At 38.3% G+C, this 17,518-nt stretch overlaps 1 protein-coding gene across 9 annotated transcripts in view; it reads left to right on the top strand.

The window, feature by feature from the left end:
* SATB1 (SATB homeobox 1) overlaps positions 1-17,518 on the top strand; it is a 92,474-nt gene that overhangs the window by 35,804 nt on the left and 39,152 nt on the right. For all 9 annotated transcript variants that reach the window (XM_062602068.1, XM_062602070.1, XM_062602069.1 and 6 more), the window contains 2 exons: positions 10,096-10,207; positions 12,888-13,342. In XM_062602068.1, the coding sequence (XP_062458052.1) occupies positions 10,096-10,207; positions 12,888-13,342 (567 nt within the window). The remainder of the gene's footprint in view (positions 1-10,095; positions 10,208-12,887; positions 13,343-17,518) is intronic.

The raw sequence follows: 17,518 nt of genomic DNA, 5'->3' as shown, positions 1-17,518 counted from the left end.
GCGACTGGTTTGCAGAGACCTTCCCTGACTGGTTCAGTTATTACTAGCAGTGGTGGGAGGCACAGAGATCAGCGAGATTATAAAACCTACCCAAAAGCTGAGCAAATTCTGTAGGTGCTGTAGCGTCACTGTCAGCAGATTTAAAGCTGAGGTATGCTTGTGTTAGGGGACGCAGGGGTGTAGGCAAAAAGATGCACTGGGAGAAAATGACTTGAATTCGTAATATTTACCTGACAGGAATGAAAGCAAAGCAGGACCCACTTACTGAGAGGCAGTGCTAAGACATGAGCGACTCTCACCTTGTCAGACCAGACTAATTGCATGTCTTTGCTCTAATCATAACTTAGGAAGGAAAGAGATGCATTTCTCAAACAGACTCTGAGCAAAATTCTCAAAGCTTGCTCCCTCCCCTACACTTCCTAAATTTTTTTAATTAATAATTAGGTTCTTCCTTTTTATTTCCAAGAAACATGGTAGGAAAACCTAAGGTGGGGGTGAGCTTTATGTCTCTTTCCTTGGACACTTCTTTATGAACAGCACAAATAGTATCAGATTCCTCCAGTGCCTCGCAGCAGTGATCAGAAGACAGGTTTTTCAGGACAACAGCAACCTCAGACCTGCCTGACTCCAAGCCATGGGATAAACTACTCAAAAGGGAAGAGTTCCATTCCCCAGGGGTGGGAACAGATGAAAGGTTCTACTCATATACACCTGTCTCTATTATTTTTATTTTATTTGTTGAGGCCTAAAATTTCCTATGCTGAGAATTGCAGTCCTTCTGTAAGCTTGCACTGTGCTAAACCATAACCCGTGCCTGGCTGTGCCGCCTTTGCAAAGGATTTGTTACTTCTTAGTAAACTGTCATGGAGAAGGATGGGGTTTGTGATGATGAAAACTGAGGCACATGAGAAAGATATTAGCGTCAATGGCCTTCCTAGAAATGGAGAGGAGATTTCAGCTCCCGAAGTTTACCTAGTGGTATTTTTTATTTGAGTCAGTATGTATAGACTCTCTCAGAATTTTGGGTGGTTCTCTGTGTGTATATATGTATGCATGACAGTGAAATCCCACCAAAATATACTTGCCAGCTAGTATGTCCCCAAGCTTCTAAAGCTGCATTCCTTATTCTGCACTTTTTTGTTAAGGATGAGCTTTGTGTGCTAAACCTAATCTAGCTGCTTTTTTTCCAATTTATATATTTTAATATAAGGGGTAACTAAGAAAAAAACTGCTAATAAGTAGACCCTCAACATGCAAGTGCAGATTCCACATGGAAAGCTAGCTGGCATGTTTCTTTTTTGATTTACCTTCATTGAATGTGGCATATTTTATGTTTTTTTCAGAGCGTCTATAGTTTTCATAAGCTCTTCTCAGTGCAAGGCAGCAGCACACAAGCAAAACTTGGTGTCTTGGCTAACATAGCTTCTTAAAATGTCACCTTCATGCGACTTTGCTTAGCAGAAGTTAAGAATCCATAGCAAATTTCATACTATAACTGATTTTTTCTCCTGGCAAATTTTTACATTTTTCTCAGGACAGAAAATTGTCTGTTATTTATAGGCCTTTAGCAGCATAAATATCCTCATAGAATTCGTATCTATATGATTAAGAACAGTCAGATGTACAGGTGGCTCATAAAGAGGCACATGGCCTGAAACAATAAATCTGGCACTTAAGCATTTAAACAAAGGAGAGGCAAGGGGTGTTACATTTGGCATAGAGGGGTATTTAAGCAAGCAAAGGCATGAGAGAGGCACTGACTAGGAGTGGAAATCAATGAAGTTTAAACTAAAAGCTAGTCGTACATTTAAAAGAAAAAAAAAGGTACATAGCTACTAAGAGAGATTACCATGGGATGTGGTGAAAGATCCAGCACAAGAAGTCTTCAGATCAATATCAGATGTTTGCTATAGCTCAGCCACAGGTAACTTGTCTGAATTCAGAAATTGCTAGATGAACTTCTAGGGTCTCTTTTGATGTAATGTCCAAGTAGATGCTTAAAATGGTCCCTTTTGGCTTGAAAAGTCTTCAAAAAAGGTGTAGGAAAAGGGATCAAAGAAAAGGCTAATCCTAAACACAAAAGAAATTCAGCAAGACAACTGTTGGTGTTACTGAGTCTGATGACTTCTTGTCTGGACATTGTGCCTTAGGGCTCAACTTCATGCCAGACATCTGATGCTTTGCCTAGCAGAACAGTGGAATCCGAGAAGAGACTTGCTGAAAATCATGTCCTGTTTCCCAGCAAGGAAATCTTCCTTAACATGATGGATAACACTAGGCAATTTTGAAGAGCCTTTTACAAAAACTGTAGTGAAAACAGCTACTGGGGCTCGTTGAAGATAGAGCTATTGTCAACATCTCTATCAAGAGAGTGTACATTGTTTTGTGGAAAAGGCTATTGTGCCCAAAGCTGAATTTAATGCATTAATAGATCTAAAAAGACCCTAATCATACAAAGCATTTGCATTAGGATAGCATTTGGAAGCATGTGGATTAGGATTAGCATTTCCAGATAGGAAACAAGTCAGAAGCACTCTGACCTGGACAGAGTAATTGGAAATACAAGCAATCCACCTGAGAGGAAGGCTGAAGGTGTCTCTTACTGCAGATTAACACCAGATCAGTCTTTGAGACCTCCAAGGCCTCACCCCAGATTTTTTTCTGTACAGGTAATACTGGTTTGCCCTATTCATATCCGTTGTGCATGATCTGGATTGTCCTCCTGGGCTTCAGCTTCCTCTAGTCTTGTTCCTTGGATCCCAAGGAGAAGAGATGAGTATAGGCATGCAGGCTTCACATAGTGAATTGCCTCGTGTAGGAGCAGCATCAACCTGGAAAAGGGACTGAGGACCCTGTCTCTACATTATGAGACATACCTTGGAGTAGTTTTGCCCTGGTCCAGATGTGTTTGGAGCATAGCTTTTGGGTTAGGTTTTCATCCAGAAGAAATTCTGCCTGTATGCCCCAAAATAGCTTTGTGATGGGCACTGAAGTAGGAGCAATGGAAGGAGCCTTTGAAAACGTGAATTCCCAATTCAAGCTGAAAGAGCAATCCAGTTACTTCATAACATCTTTAAGCAGATTCCTGTCTAAAACGGATAGTGCTTTCCTTACCCTGTGGACCTCTCAGGTTTCAGAGCTCTTCTGGCAAAGGCACTTGCAGAATCAAAATCTTAGGGTATAATAATTCACCGCTCAAAATATAGGACCATTTTCATTCCATGAAATAAATGAGAATTAACTTATTAAATACTGATTATGTTGCATTTTATATTTTATCCAGGTTGATTTTGGGAGAGCTTTAGCCAGTGCTTTTAATGTTAAGTACTCACCATTTACAATATTTCTGTGTGCAATAAAAATCAGTATTCTTAAAAAGATTCATGTTGGACATCTGTCAATGAATACAAAAATGTGTTATGTCTCCTTATCTTTTACAGGTTGAGGTTGTGACTCCTTTTTCTTTCCTTTTTTTAAAGTCTAAAGCACTATGCCATAAAGCTTGTGAAGCAGTTATGAAGTTCTTCAAATCTGAATTAACATTTCCCACCTACCTATCTTTCTCTCTTTTAAGCTTTTAACCTTTGTAGATATAAGACTAGTATCTTGGGAAGCAGCTTTTTATTTGAGCTTTATTTATATCCATCAGTGGGAGATGCTTGGAAAACATTGGGAGAATGCTGCTCTGTCATGCAGCAACTGGGAATTTACATTACAAAATGGTAAAAATAGTGCAAGGATCAGTTCCTTCAGATGCTGAATCCTCATTTCTGATTTTCAAAATCTTCTTGTGTGGGGGTATATTGCATAAACCTGTGTATATATGATTTGGATTCTTTTTGTTTTATATGTTTCCTCATTACATTCAGTATTTTATTTTTACATTAATATGTACATTTCTAATATTTAAAGAGAACAAAAGGCAGATAAGGAGGAGGGGATAATTTAGGCTTTACAAGGATAGGAGAAAGCAGGAAAGACATGGTTATATATTGGTAGAAAAGCTTGTGTTGTCATTTTAATCCTGCCTTTAGGCAGTTTTAACTTATATGACCACTATTTGCTGTGCAGATCCTTACTTCTCCTGACCCTGGCAACAGTATGGAGGTCAGATAGCCATCCAAGTGTAATGCCAAAGGCACAAACAAGTGTTTTTTTCTTCTCTGTCCATCTGTGGGTTTTTCACTTATCCTACATGTTTGTAGGGCATATGACGACAAATTCCATTGCATTACTTGCTATAGTTCAAGGTAATGGACCAAGGAATTTAACATAATTCTTCATATGCAATTAAACTGTCCATTTCATGATTCCTTGTCCAAAAAACAGTTAGTGGCTGGATATATTTAGGCTGCTTTTATTCAGAGTGGCAGATGCTAATTCTCTGCCATACCAGAACACTAGGAACAACATTTTGCCCTGGTTGAGTTTTTGCAGTATGTGGGCTGGCGTAGGCTCAGGCAGGCTAAAATCTTTTGATTTGGGGATAATCTTGTGTTATCCGGTTGGGGCTTGAATGTTCCCTTCTCATTTGAAAAATGTTAATATAGAGCCTCCTCGGAAATAAGCACTCCTAAGAGTAGGGCTTGTATTAAAACTGATGCTTGCAATTTCTACACAAACAAAAGGCACTGATAGTGGCTAGGATTGGGGGAAACAAAGTTCCTCTGTCCTTTATGAAAAGACTCCCCCACGCTCCCCCTCCCCTGTCTTTAAGTTCTGTTCTGTTCTGCAACTTTATCACTATTCAAACTAGGCGTAGGGACAAAGACTTGTAAGGGTTGTAGCATTGGAGCATGCTACCCTGCTGGTGTCTAGGGATGTAAAGTGGAGGATTCATGAAAGAGAAAATAGAATAGAGCCTTAAAAGTTTGGCTTTAAAAAATGGAGCCAGTAGTTTGACAGATTGTTCAGTAAATGTTCATTTTATTGAGAATTATAAAAAAGGTGCTTAACGCCTCTCTGCCATTAATATAATACATTAAAAGGTTACTGTCAAGATTAGTGCCTCAGCTCTGAAAATTGACTGTAGGGTTTATGGGCAGCACCGTTCATACTTTGCTTGGAAGATGAGGTATCTTCTACTTACCACTTGACAAAACCATTATGTTGTTACAAGGCTTTATACTGAAAAACTTGATAAATAGTAAAACATAAATAAAATCTCATTTGAAAAGCAGGAGAATAGTTGCTGTCTGTCTTACAGCCAGATTTAGCAGATGCGGGTTTGAATGTAAAACAGTTGTGAAAATAGCCAATGTCAAACTAGTGCAAAATTAAACTTGTGGGGTGTTCTGTTTTCAGTGTCTGTTATTGTTGAAGTACTCCATTTCAAAAGCATGCATTCCTTCCTACAGAAAAAAAAATCAGATTCCTTAGTTGAAATTAATTAGCATTCAGAAACCAGATAGCATGTTTTTGGGTATTCATGAGATCTCTGTTTGAAAAAATGTTTTTAACTTGTAGAAATGTGTTGCAACACACAGATGGGAAGAAAAAGAAAAAAAATGTCTTTAGCAAGCACTGTGTGTAAAAGGAATATTACATTTTGCACGCTCCTGATTACCCTGTGTAAACAGTTTTTGACATCTGTCTTTATAGTTTTCGAGGAGAGGAAGACTTTGTTAAAAGAACCATTTTTATACAGCAGTCACCATTTCAGTCTTGCTTTACCTGTATTATGAAAGCAGATGGTCTGCATGTCTTTTGAATATTTATAACTATCAAAAACAATCTCTTGCTATTCACCCTTAGGCTTATGAGATGTCAGGACTGTTCTGGTTGAAAAAAAATCATCTTGGGTGTTTACAGAAAGAGGATTACATTAAGCTGAAATGACTATACATTTTCCAGTTTAATATTTGTCCATCAGCTGTTTAATCGTATTTAGATAATTGTGTAAATAAGTTGTTGCAGCCCTTGCCCCTTCCACCAAGCAGGCTTGAAGCCTTAAACACCAATGAATGAGTTGCGAAAAAGCTTGGATTTTTTTTCCTAGTTAAACAACCTGGAAGGCCTATGTAAGTTTTGGTTACAATGCTTATTTTGAGGGGAATGTTTCATTTGCAAAGGAATCCCCAATATCTAATTCAGCCGAGTTGTTTTAGGAAGCTGCTGTGTCTGTTACTCTGTGCTAAGTCTGTTCGCATGTATTTGTTCTGTGTAAATACTGCAGCCCAACTACCCCTTCATGAGGCATGAAAACAACCTCATTCTGCCTATATAAAAATAATTTTAAGGTTATTTAGGGGAAGTTTTGGGACTGTGGGGGTTAAAAGCTTTTTTGACTGGAAGCTGAGCAATCACTGATAACAGATTTTGCTGTGGTTGGTTGATTTGGCAGAAAAGCATGAACAGTTTTGGTTTAGATGATTGAATTAACCTGATTAACATTGTTTTTGCTGTTTTGCAAAAGGGACAACAGTATACTTTTAGCGATGATCGGACAATACTTCACATGGTTGGAGAGTGGTGTTAGAGGCAATGACTCAGAAATGCCTCCCTTGTAGCACCTGCAGTGGTGGCTGCACGGACTGGCCATCACAAAAGGCTCGGATCCTTCCCATGTCTTGCAGGATGCACCTTGCATTAGAATCTGGCACAATACAAAAGGTGTCTGATTCTACCTTTTTATCAGGTTTTATTTGATGGGCATATGAAAAGAGTTCTGGTTGAGTTTGAAAATATTTCCCCAGGGAGTTCCCTAACTTCTTTGAAAAATGATGGTGTCTGGTTTTCAAATCTCCGGTATTTAATCTTCCTGAGAGAATGGGATTTGGTTCAAACTGTGCTGGGTGAACCTCATCTGAACTTCAGAACGAATTCTACCCCTACCTCCACACAGTTGTTGGATGCCTAATTATAATTAACTTATTTGGCTAAAAAAAGAGCACTTGGGCTGCAACAGATGGTATAATTCCAGAATAGTGGGATTTCTGTGAAGGTGGCACCATTTCAGATGCAATCTCCTGATTCTCAGAACGGGACCGCTAATGACATGGTTGGGGTGGGGGAGGGATGGAGAGAGGGGAAAGACAGAAGTTTGGGATCTTGAAGTCTCACAACTTACTTTCAAGGATAAACTTCTGGGAAGTAACGTTAAGAGTGCATATCCTGTGGCCAGGTTTTGTGTTCTATCAAATTTTTTTGTGATGTGTGGAAAAAAATCAGATTATGAATGATGAATGTAATGCATTTGAAGATTTGTATGATATGTTTGTATTTGTCATCCCTCTACATGGAAGGCATCTGCCTTTGTGCCATACAGATAAGGGATGCCTATGTAGAGTTGTACTTGAAAATGATGTGCTTCAAATACAATAATTTTAATTTTGATTATTGATAAGTGTAAACCAAGACATGGGGAGCTCCTCTTGTGTAATGACCCAGGAAATAAGAAAAATTTCACTGTTTCTCCAGTCTAGATAGTGGATCTCTGAAGACCCCTAAGTCATAGGGTTAATTTTCAGGTTTAGGCCCTAACCATAATGGGCATTCGTATTTGTAGATTGCCATTAAAACAGATAGGAATTCTACAGCAATAGGAATTATACAGGAATTTCTGTAGCAAAGTGCATCTCTCTGCACTGACGTGACTGCAAGTTTGATGACAATAAATAAAGCATAGAAACAATGAAATTCAATGTTGTCAAGTTATTTTCTGAGTTAACAAGGTAGTAATATTTTATCCAGCTTGTAAAATTTTTCCTTCAGTGAATTAGTAAATAAATCATTGATTCCTCCTGATGAGGATTCTTAGCGTAGGTAATATCACTTGAATGTTTGCATGAAGTGTTCTCAAAGAAAATGCAGGATAATTTTCATTTTAAAATGTGTTGAGAATGTCTGTGGGATTTTTATTTATTTTTTTTAATCTACTTTGAAGACCTGGAGTAAAATGCCAGTATTAGCCATCAGAGTCTGAAATTCACATTGTGTCAAAGAAGGGGAAATTTCTAGCACTGTTATTTAAGCAGGCCAGCTTAAATTTGGTTGTAAAATAAAGTAACTGCATTGATTTTATTCCTGAAGAAGAAGAGGGTGTCACAAACTGCCATGTCATTGTCATATATTCTTTGTAAAATGACATGGAAAGGAGGATTAGGAAATCCTAGACAGAGATCTTCATCAATAATTGGTAATTTACTAAAATTATTATCAATATACATGTTTTTGTATTCACTGAAGTTATTTGGGCAGGAGAAGACATCTGAAAGAAGCAAAGTAAAATGAGAGAAAACCACCTTGAAGCCCAAGTGGCATCCTCAAAATATGCACAGACTAGTATGGGATGGTGGCCCATTACGAGTGCAGCTCCCCATTTTGCACATGCAGATCTGCAGGTTTTGCGTGTAGAGCAACTGTGCATTCATATAATTCACCAGTTCAGATCCACAGGGTTTATGTATCATGTGCCCATGTTTAAAATGGTTTAATCTGTAAAAGAGCTTAAACAATAATTTTGCAAGTATTAGACATTAATGATACTGCTATTATACTGGAAATTGAAATTGGGTTCAGCTGATCTTGGTTCAGGTCATTCAGGCTAGAGCTGCCGTAGTCTATTAAGATTTCATTCTCCTTTCCTACCACTGACAAAAGACTTCTAGCTAATTTCAGAAATGCCAGATTAATATCAAGGAATGGTAAGAATTTTGGTGATTCAGAGAAACATTAAAATAGCTGCCTGGAGAGTAGACGGTATCCACATTTGGCATAAATAATACTGCCTCACTCTAGCAGTTCTAAGCCTCCACAAATAGCTTGTTACTGAGTAATACGTTAGAAAATGGCTATAACGAACTTCACTAAGATCAATAATCAAGATACTTTTACTTAGAAGCAGAACTAGCCTTATAAAAGAAGACTTATAGTGATATTTATTGCATTTTTACTCCAAACTCTTTCTTTCAGGAGTTACGCAGTTTGTGTAATAAAAGGTTGATGCTATACATTGATTTTACGACAGCACAAATATAGCTAAGTGTTACATGCTGAATAGTGAAGAAACATAATAATCAGGGCTTTGTCTCCTTGACTTTCACTGTTTCCTCAGTATGCCGGACAATTCCTGTAGTTAAGCTTTCCACACTACTTTCCACACAGAAATCTGAAGTGTGGCCAAGTTCAGTCTATTGAAAATACATTTGCTAATTTTGTTTTTCATACATGATATACTGAATATAATTTTCAAGTTGGAGCATTATATCATCTTGCAAGCCTTAGTCTTGCTTGATTTTGTACAAGAATGTACTGGAACTGAAAGTTTTATGCATTGTAAATTCCACTATTTTAAAATTGGTCAAAACTGAGCAGAAGGTAAATTTCTCACTGTAGCTATCTGATATCTCGAGAACCTTTGAGAAAAAAAAAAAAAAATCATTTCTATCATCCTTTGGTCTATTTTACAGCTAATATTCAGTTACAGAATTAGCTTAAACCACGACAACATGACAATAAGAGCTTTTCATAAGCCCATTTCTGCAAATCACTTAAAATACCCTGTTCAGGAAAAGCAAGTCTGGATTTATTATGAGTTGTTGCATACATGTTTTATTCTATTACAACACCCCTTATTTTATCCCACCAATAGGTGACTCAGATAACTTTTTATCCTATGGCTTTCTGGGGTCTGCCTGATGATAAGTAGCACAAAGGGAAGGGGCATGGGCACCTTGAGGCATTGCTTACATTTTTGGAGTCAGTGTAGGATTTGTATGCCTGTAAACTTGTGTGAGTACATGAAGGGTCAATCAAATTTAAAAGCAGAAATAGTACAGAGAAAATGCACTTTCAAGATTAGCCTCTTCCATCCAGTGCCCATCCCATTGCTTGATGCTTCTTGGTCAATAACTTTGTTCTTCCCTTAGTACATCTGGTTGGGTTTTTTTCCCTCCCATTTACTATATACCTTGGTTTGGTTTTATGCTCAATTAATGAGTTTTTTTTGAAAGCCTTTGGATGATAGGATTAAAAATGCAATGTGGTTCTCAAACTCTAAAAATATAATGGTTTCAACAATTGAAATAACTTGTGCTTTGGCTTGTACTGCTCTGTATTACAGATATTTTTTTTTCTTCTCCCCTTTTCACACAGAGTATGATCTCTTCCATTGTGAACAGCACTTACTATGCAAATGTCTCAGCAGCAAAATGTCAGGAATTTGGAAGGTGGTATAAACATTTCAAGAAGGCAAAAGATATGATGGGTAAGCAAAAAAATCATTTCTGCCACAGTGGTGGATACATACCATTATGTGTCACATCGAGGTCCGTCACAGTCATGTAAGAAGCCAGGTCCCTTCATGATAAGTTTAGGATGCTTTTGATGAGTAGATGTAGAATGTATATATATAGTGAAAGAATTCATTTAAATAAATATTTGCTATTGAAACAGCCAAACTTGACTTGGGTTGCCAGAGATGTAAAGCTGTCATTCTGTAAATCTAGACATCTTCTACTGCCCAGAATAATAGTTTAAAAACCTCTTCCTGGAACTGTGACGGACTGATTTTTCTTAATGTATGTATATTTTTCCTTTCTCTGGCTAATGTATATTTAAAGAAGCAGGCTTCTATAACTATTACTGCCTTCCAACAAGAATGCTATAATTTTATAAATTCATATCTTTCTCTAACTTTGGGACCCTGATTTCAATTCATTTTAAACAAATAGTTGTTGTGACAATTGTTTGCTGGTTGTAGTAAGCACAAGTAAATTACTGGAGAGAAAAAATCCATCAGTAGGACATTAATTCTGTAATACCTTTTATTTTTCTGTATTTTCCCATTTTTAGAACTATTTCTTAAACCTGTTAACATGATTTTGAGCACTTTGTGTCAGAAAATTTCTCCATAATTTTCAACAGAAAGAAGAAATTGGACCTCAATTTGGATTGAATTTTGATCTTCACTTGGCTTTCAGTATTTGAAGCAAAATCATTTGTTTACCAAAACGGGTTCCTTGCCTTTTATAGCTTAAGGCTGTAATGAAGATAATCCATCACTTTTGTGATAATTGCTTGAATTACTATTCCAAGTGAATGGCCCACTTGGGTTGATCTCCACTTTCCACTAGCGAAAAAAAGGCAGCTTCTTTCTGTTATCTACTTTGTACCTTCTGTGCACCACCAAACCCTTGTTCCGAGACCACCAGAGTCGGTGGTAAGATTTCACTTGGTTTCCTGTGGTCTGTGTGCAAGGCAGCTGAGCACCTGCATGGGAGGGTGACCTTTCCACAGCAGGCTCTCCCACCTCCATGGTGGCAATGCTCCTGCACTGCGCAATTCTTCAAGCTTTTCCTCACCTGACCTGCCAGGACTGGTTGATCACCCATTCCTTGGGGCCAGTGAAGTCAGTGCATAGGAAACATATATAGGGGTGAGTTTTCCTCCGTAACCTAATGCTGGGGTGAGAGGCAACACTGCCCCCAAAGCCATGTGGATGAGGAACAGCTGATGCTCTACTGCGGGGCTGATCCACGCTATGGACACCAAACCTCTCTGCAGGACGACTGGCTTGATTTTCATTTGTTAATTTCTACCCATGATAGGCCAGATGGGGAGCCAAGGCTGCGGGTGGGAATCCAGGTGCTGATTTCTTTTGTTGGCTCTCATCCCTGTTGACGAAAGGGTGGTCTTGCACTGAATGACTGTTAGTGAAGATCATATTTATTGTTGAAACGCTCAGACATTGCCTTTATTAAAAAAAAAATATGTTTTACTATAAGAAAAAAATCACTCTAACACTTTTGTGAAGATACTGGCATTTTGGTTTGTAAATACAGCACGCTTTCTTAAGGTTATTTGCAGACCAGCATTGCCAAAGCTCTAGAACTGAGATTGTTTAAAATTGTAAAGTGCCATACATTGATAAAAAGGCAAGTCCTTTATATCAGCCTGGACTCATTTATATTGTCTTATCAAGCACAAGAGGGATTCTGTAAGAACTCTTGTAGTTTAAAAAACTGTGTTGTTAATTAAAAAGGAGGGTGTGTCAAGGCAGATGAGTTAATACAAGAAAAAAATTCAACCATGTTGCAAGTCACTGAAAAAACCCATGCGTACATGGTTGCAAGATAAAGCAGCCCATCTGTGTAATTTACATAAATTATACTAGTTCCTAGCAGTCCCATACAATTGATGCAGCATCTAGAAATTAGCAGAGCATGGGGAGGTCTACACCCCCACCCTGCCTGTTACAGATTTCCAGTGGCTGGGAACTGTAGATGTCATGGTGGGGGACACCATAGGAAGAACAAAACCAGTCACCAAGGGCTTCTTCTTCTCTTTAGTCAGGGTGTGCTTTCCTGCAACAGTCCCCCTACTCTTTGCGCAGATGCACTGATCGTTTCACCTGCATCTTCTGCAGCACAAGGAGTGGTTTCCTGTGTCTGATCTTTGCCCCCTCTCTAGTTGCTTATTACCGTGTCCGAAGTCCCTTGCACCTGTCACTGTGGGAATGTGCTCTGCAGCCGCACACTTGTGGTTTAGTTGCATTGTGCCGTTGCAGAACTCTCAGGAAGTTACTCCTTTGCCTTGTGTGGTTTCCAGCACATAAAGCAAAGGAGTGGTTTTGCCTCTGATGTTCTGCTGGCTCCTCCAAGGGCCCAGTGATGATGATGACCAGTTTGTTGGGTTTTTTGTTTGGTTAGTTGCTTTGTCTTTTGGTTTGAGTTCTTTTAATATATTCACTATACCATTATTTGTAGGTGAATTTTGAAGGCAAATAGCTGTAACAGTGATGTTACATGCTGCTAATCTATGCTGGAGAGTACGGGAAACATGAACCTGAGTGCGCCATTTTATGTTTGTTTAATTAGCAGGAAGAGCATGAAGTTTATGATTTTCAGTCTTATGTTGGCTTTTCCAATGTTTCTCTTCCACCGTAGTTGAGATGGATAGCCTTTCTGAACTATCCCAGCAAGGTGCCAACCATGTCAACTTCGGTCAGCAGCCGGTCCCAGGGAACACAGCCGAACAGCCTCCATCCCCTGTTCAGCTTTCTCATGGTAGTCAACCATCAGTTCGGACCCCGCTTCCAAACCTGCACCCTGGACTTGTATCTACTCCCATTAGCCCTCAGCTGGTAAATCAGCAGCTGGTAATGGCCCAGTTGCTGAACCAGCAGTATGCAGTGAACAGACTTCTAGCCCAGCAGTCCTTAAACCAACAGTACTTGAACCACCCTCCTCCTGTCAGTAGATCCATGAACAAGCCGTTGGAGCAGCAGGTCTCAACAAACACAGAGGTGTCTTCCGAAATCTACCAGTGGGTCCGTGACGAACTGAAACGAGCAGGAATCTCACAGGCAGTTTTTGCACGTGTGGCTTTTAACCGAACTCAGGTCAGTTGTCTTTTTAATCTTTCTTTTCTTCTTTAATCTAAGAGTCCCTTCTTTCTCACTCTGTTTAGTAATTATCATCATTTAAGTCTCTCCTCATTTCTGCCTTGTCACTTAGCTCCTGTGAAGGAACCACACTTCCTTGCAGGACCAGTGCCCATGTTGGTACAGTACAGAAATCTTCAGTGACTAGTTGTGGAAATACCTGCTGTTCTTATAGACACCTTGGTTCCTCTCAGCTGTGATGGTTTATGAATAGCTGAATCTTCCCTGGAAAGTAAATGAACAGCTTTATGCAGAACCATTCAAAAGTCACCCAACAGATTGCCTTTTGTGTTGCAAAGGTATACTGACCACCTTCATGGACTGAACAATCTGTCTTCTTTTACAGGTATACTGGAGATGGTCTTTTATTCTTGTTTTCATTTATTTTTATTTTAGTGAAATTCTTAATAACATCCTTTCAGGCTTCTGAAAGGATTAAAAATTAAAAGCTTTATTTTTAGATCGGCTACTCTACATGTATTTTTGTAGTTTGTTGCAAAAACAGTAGTTGCTGAGATTGCTGATGTCCACGTCAGAACATATACTTCAGCGCTTCAGTGCAGAAAAAGCTAGCTAGCCCTAGCAAAGCTGATAAGTAACACTAAAATGTGTTATTTTTTACACCTGTTTTAGAAGCTAACCCTGTTATAATTTATTCTGCTCTATGAATTTAACTTAATGCCATGTTGCATGGAATTTAATCAAGCAGAAATTATGGAAGAATTGTCAGTATATCCAATACTAAATAATAAGATCTCAAAATTTAGAAGTCTGTTATAACTGAAAATAAAATACAATATTTTTTGTACAGAAAATACTTTAAAAAAAGATGTAGGTAAATTTGCTTTGGATTCCACATTTTTTAACCTAAGGAGCAAGTATTTGTCCATTATAGAATGCAGTAAAAAAAATCATAATTTGGGCTTCTCTTGAAATGTTGATGTGTCTTCCTGCATAGCTTAGATAATAAAAATTCCATTTCAAATGCACTGGTACCGGGTTTGAATCAGCATGTCATTTGTGTTTTGAATTATTATTGCCTTAAAAGTTTGTACATCCTCCTTTAGCTAAGAGAAAGTAGAGTCATTGTGTGAATTCTCTGTAGAGCTATGTGTGTGTATGTCTTTTCTTTTAGCAGCAGAGGAGGTTTTCAAGATCTGAGTCTTTCACACAGAATTTCATGGGATACATGAACTCATGCAAAGATTACTTGTGTAAGTTAGGTCCAGGCAATTTTAGTTATTACTTTTACAAAAAAATGACACAGAATTTTGTTTAATAGAGTGTTTAATATTTTAGCTATTGACAATACAAAGTATTGAATTAGTAATAGTAGCTTCAATTCACAGTGGTTTGCAGCTGCCATCTTACTTGGACAAAAAGTCAAGCAAATAATTCAGAAAATAAATAGTTTATTAAATATTTACTTGTTTCTCAGACTTGCCTAAAAGCATCTTGTTTTCCCTCAACTTTCTTCCCCCTCCAAAGTACAATTTGTGCTTTCTTTGTCAGCTAGCTTTTCATACAGCTTTTGATCTGTCATTTGTGCATGAGCGCAGTATTTGTTACCTGAATAAAAGGATGATTGGTTCTGACTGGACGTTGAATTTATATGGCACAGTATGAGAATATGCTCTTGAGATGTGATGAATGCAAATGTAGAACCAGATTTCTAATGCAAATACTGATTCCTGATTACTTTTTTTTATTATTATTATTTCTTTCTTTTATTTCTTTTCATTATTAAATATTGTTGAAGCCTTTCACAGATGTTGTGGTTAGTCAGCTTGGTAAAATGAGTTCAAAGTGACCTAAAACTGTGAGGAAGCCCCAAAATGAATGTGGAAAACAAAGCCTGTGAGGAGATATGAAATAGATATGTAACATATTTGGGCAATTTTCAATCAAATCTACTCAGCAAAACACTGAATAGGATCTTTACGTCCTACAAATTGTGTTAGCTAATCAAATTAATATTTGCAGATAGCTATGTAAGTTTATGTTGTGTATTGTGGCAAACATAGAGAACAGGAAAAATACTAGGAGCCTAAAAAATATTAACCTCATTGTTGCCAAGAAATATCTCAGTATAATTTTCATATTAAGTGAAGCCCCACCGAAATCCAGAGTAGTTTGTTGTAGCACATTTCAGCTTTGCAAAACTGAAAATTGTTCATTTTACCAACAGTAACAGCTAATGTCCAAGCATAAACACAAGTAGAGATACCTGTGATTCTTACATGAAAATATGTACATTTGCTCTGCTTGCTGTACTTGTGAATTCACCAGAGCTTATTCAAGGATACATCACGTTTAATTAAAATTAGGGCAGCACTTTGATAACTGATGCTATATAGATGTTATTATCTAATATTGATGTAATATCCTTTGTCTTTTTTCTTTTTCCTTTTTGGCTAGAGCAGGTGAAAGTGCTTGTTTAAATTCATCTACTGTTTTCTGAGATAAAAAGCTAACTCAGGCTTACCACTGACATTTTTGAAACTGTTATAAGCATATTTGAGCTGCATCCAGGGACCATATCGTGCCATCAGTTTCTAAAAGTAGAAGATCTCATTGAAATTGGTTAGGAGTTCTGCACAAAAAATCCCTGACGTTGAGATGTGGTCTCGGATGAGGGGGGAGATCTGCTTTCAGTGTAGAAGTTAAGGAAGGGAGTGATAAACTTAGAGTAGTTTAGCATAATGTAAAAATGGACTTTGGTGGAATCGACTGACCATGTTGGCACCTCTTGTTTTAAGACTTGTGCTCTACAATATGAATACAGAACTTGGTGGTGGTTTTAGATGGGAAAGGTGGGTTCTACAAGTTTAGTATGGAAGTTCAACACTTGGCTGTGATTTTCAAGAATTTTTGATTTGGGAGCAAAAATAGCAAAAATTGACTAGAAATATTTGTACCTCTTCCCAACTCAAATGAAAGAATTTGGTAAAATTACTTCTGAAAAATAGGATGGCTTTTGAGGGCTTTATTTTTTTGGGGGGTTGTTTTTTGGTTTTTGGTTTTTGTTTTTTTGTTGTTTTATCATCTACTTATAAGGCAGAAAAAACCCTCAGACACACCTTGTAAAATTGAAAGGGTGTCCTTAATATCTTCTTGGATAGCATCCCTCCTACCCTTAATTTCAAAATTGTAGTTTCAAAACTATGTAGCTCTCAGGGAGTGCTTTGCAAAGTTTAATCAGAGGAGTCCGGATAGCTATGACTTGAATGAAAACTAACCTCTACACAGGCACAACAGAATGGTTGTAGAAGCAAAAGCAGATTTGGATGATGGAGCACCTCTCCCCATAAGAAATTTTACAGTGGTCCTTCTAAGAAGGCTTCAGAGTGCAGACGGGTCTGAAGTTTTGTCTTCCAGCAGCTGTGATTCCAACTCACTGGCTGCAGAGAAACTGATTGAATCCTCTTATCCCTCTTTGTAGTGCACCCTGGAAAAGTTTGTTGAGTCAGCATTTGTGCTGGCAGATCTGAGTTTCACCTCAAGCATGGCTACCAGTTGTGGCTCACCAAACATGTCTATTGGTCTCTCTGTTAGCTAGGGTAATTTTGGTAAATTGATCCTATTGTGTTTCAGTTGCTGTTTGACTGAATACGCAATAATTTTTCCAGCTGATGTCAGCGCAGACACCTCTGCTCTTTCGAAAGGGTATTTTCCTACACTTTGCTGGCCAGAAAATGGCATTTGTAATCCACTCACTGGGTCAGGTGGCACCAAGTAGCCACAGGGGTGATGGTGCTGATGCATCAAGGCAGCCCCTCAAAGCATGGTGCCCTACACCAGCCTTGGCCACAGCCTCCCATCAGCAGAGAGGCTCAGCCTGCCCCTGCAGATTTGCAGTCAAACTGGAAGGTTCTCTACTCTGTTCTTTTTGAGAGAGCTGGGGTGGAGCATAGGCTGAACCACCTTCCCAGCCCTAAACAAATAAACAAACTCCTTTACATTTCTGTTGTGTGTTTGTAAATGTAAACATGAGTCAGGAAATGGAAAGCTTGGGTTCCCACAAGCAAGGCTGATGTTTGACTTGGAGGTGTAGCTTATCCCTGGTACATGGCAGGCTGACATGTATGCACTGTGCGAGCAAGGAATTGTGTTAGTCATGGTTGTGGTTGGAAC

Source organism: Pezoporus occidentalis, unplaced genomic scaffold, assembly GCF_034315485.1.
Source record: "Pezoporus occidentalis ecotype Australia unplaced genomic scaffold, CSIRO_AGI_Poc_V1 ctg75, whole genome shotgun sequence".
In the NCBI taxonomy this organism is placed as follows: Eukaryota; Metazoa; Chordata; class Aves; order Psittaciformes; family Psittacidae; genus Pezoporus; species Pezoporus occidentalis.
This window is presented reverse-complemented; position numbering and strand designations above follow the sequence as displayed.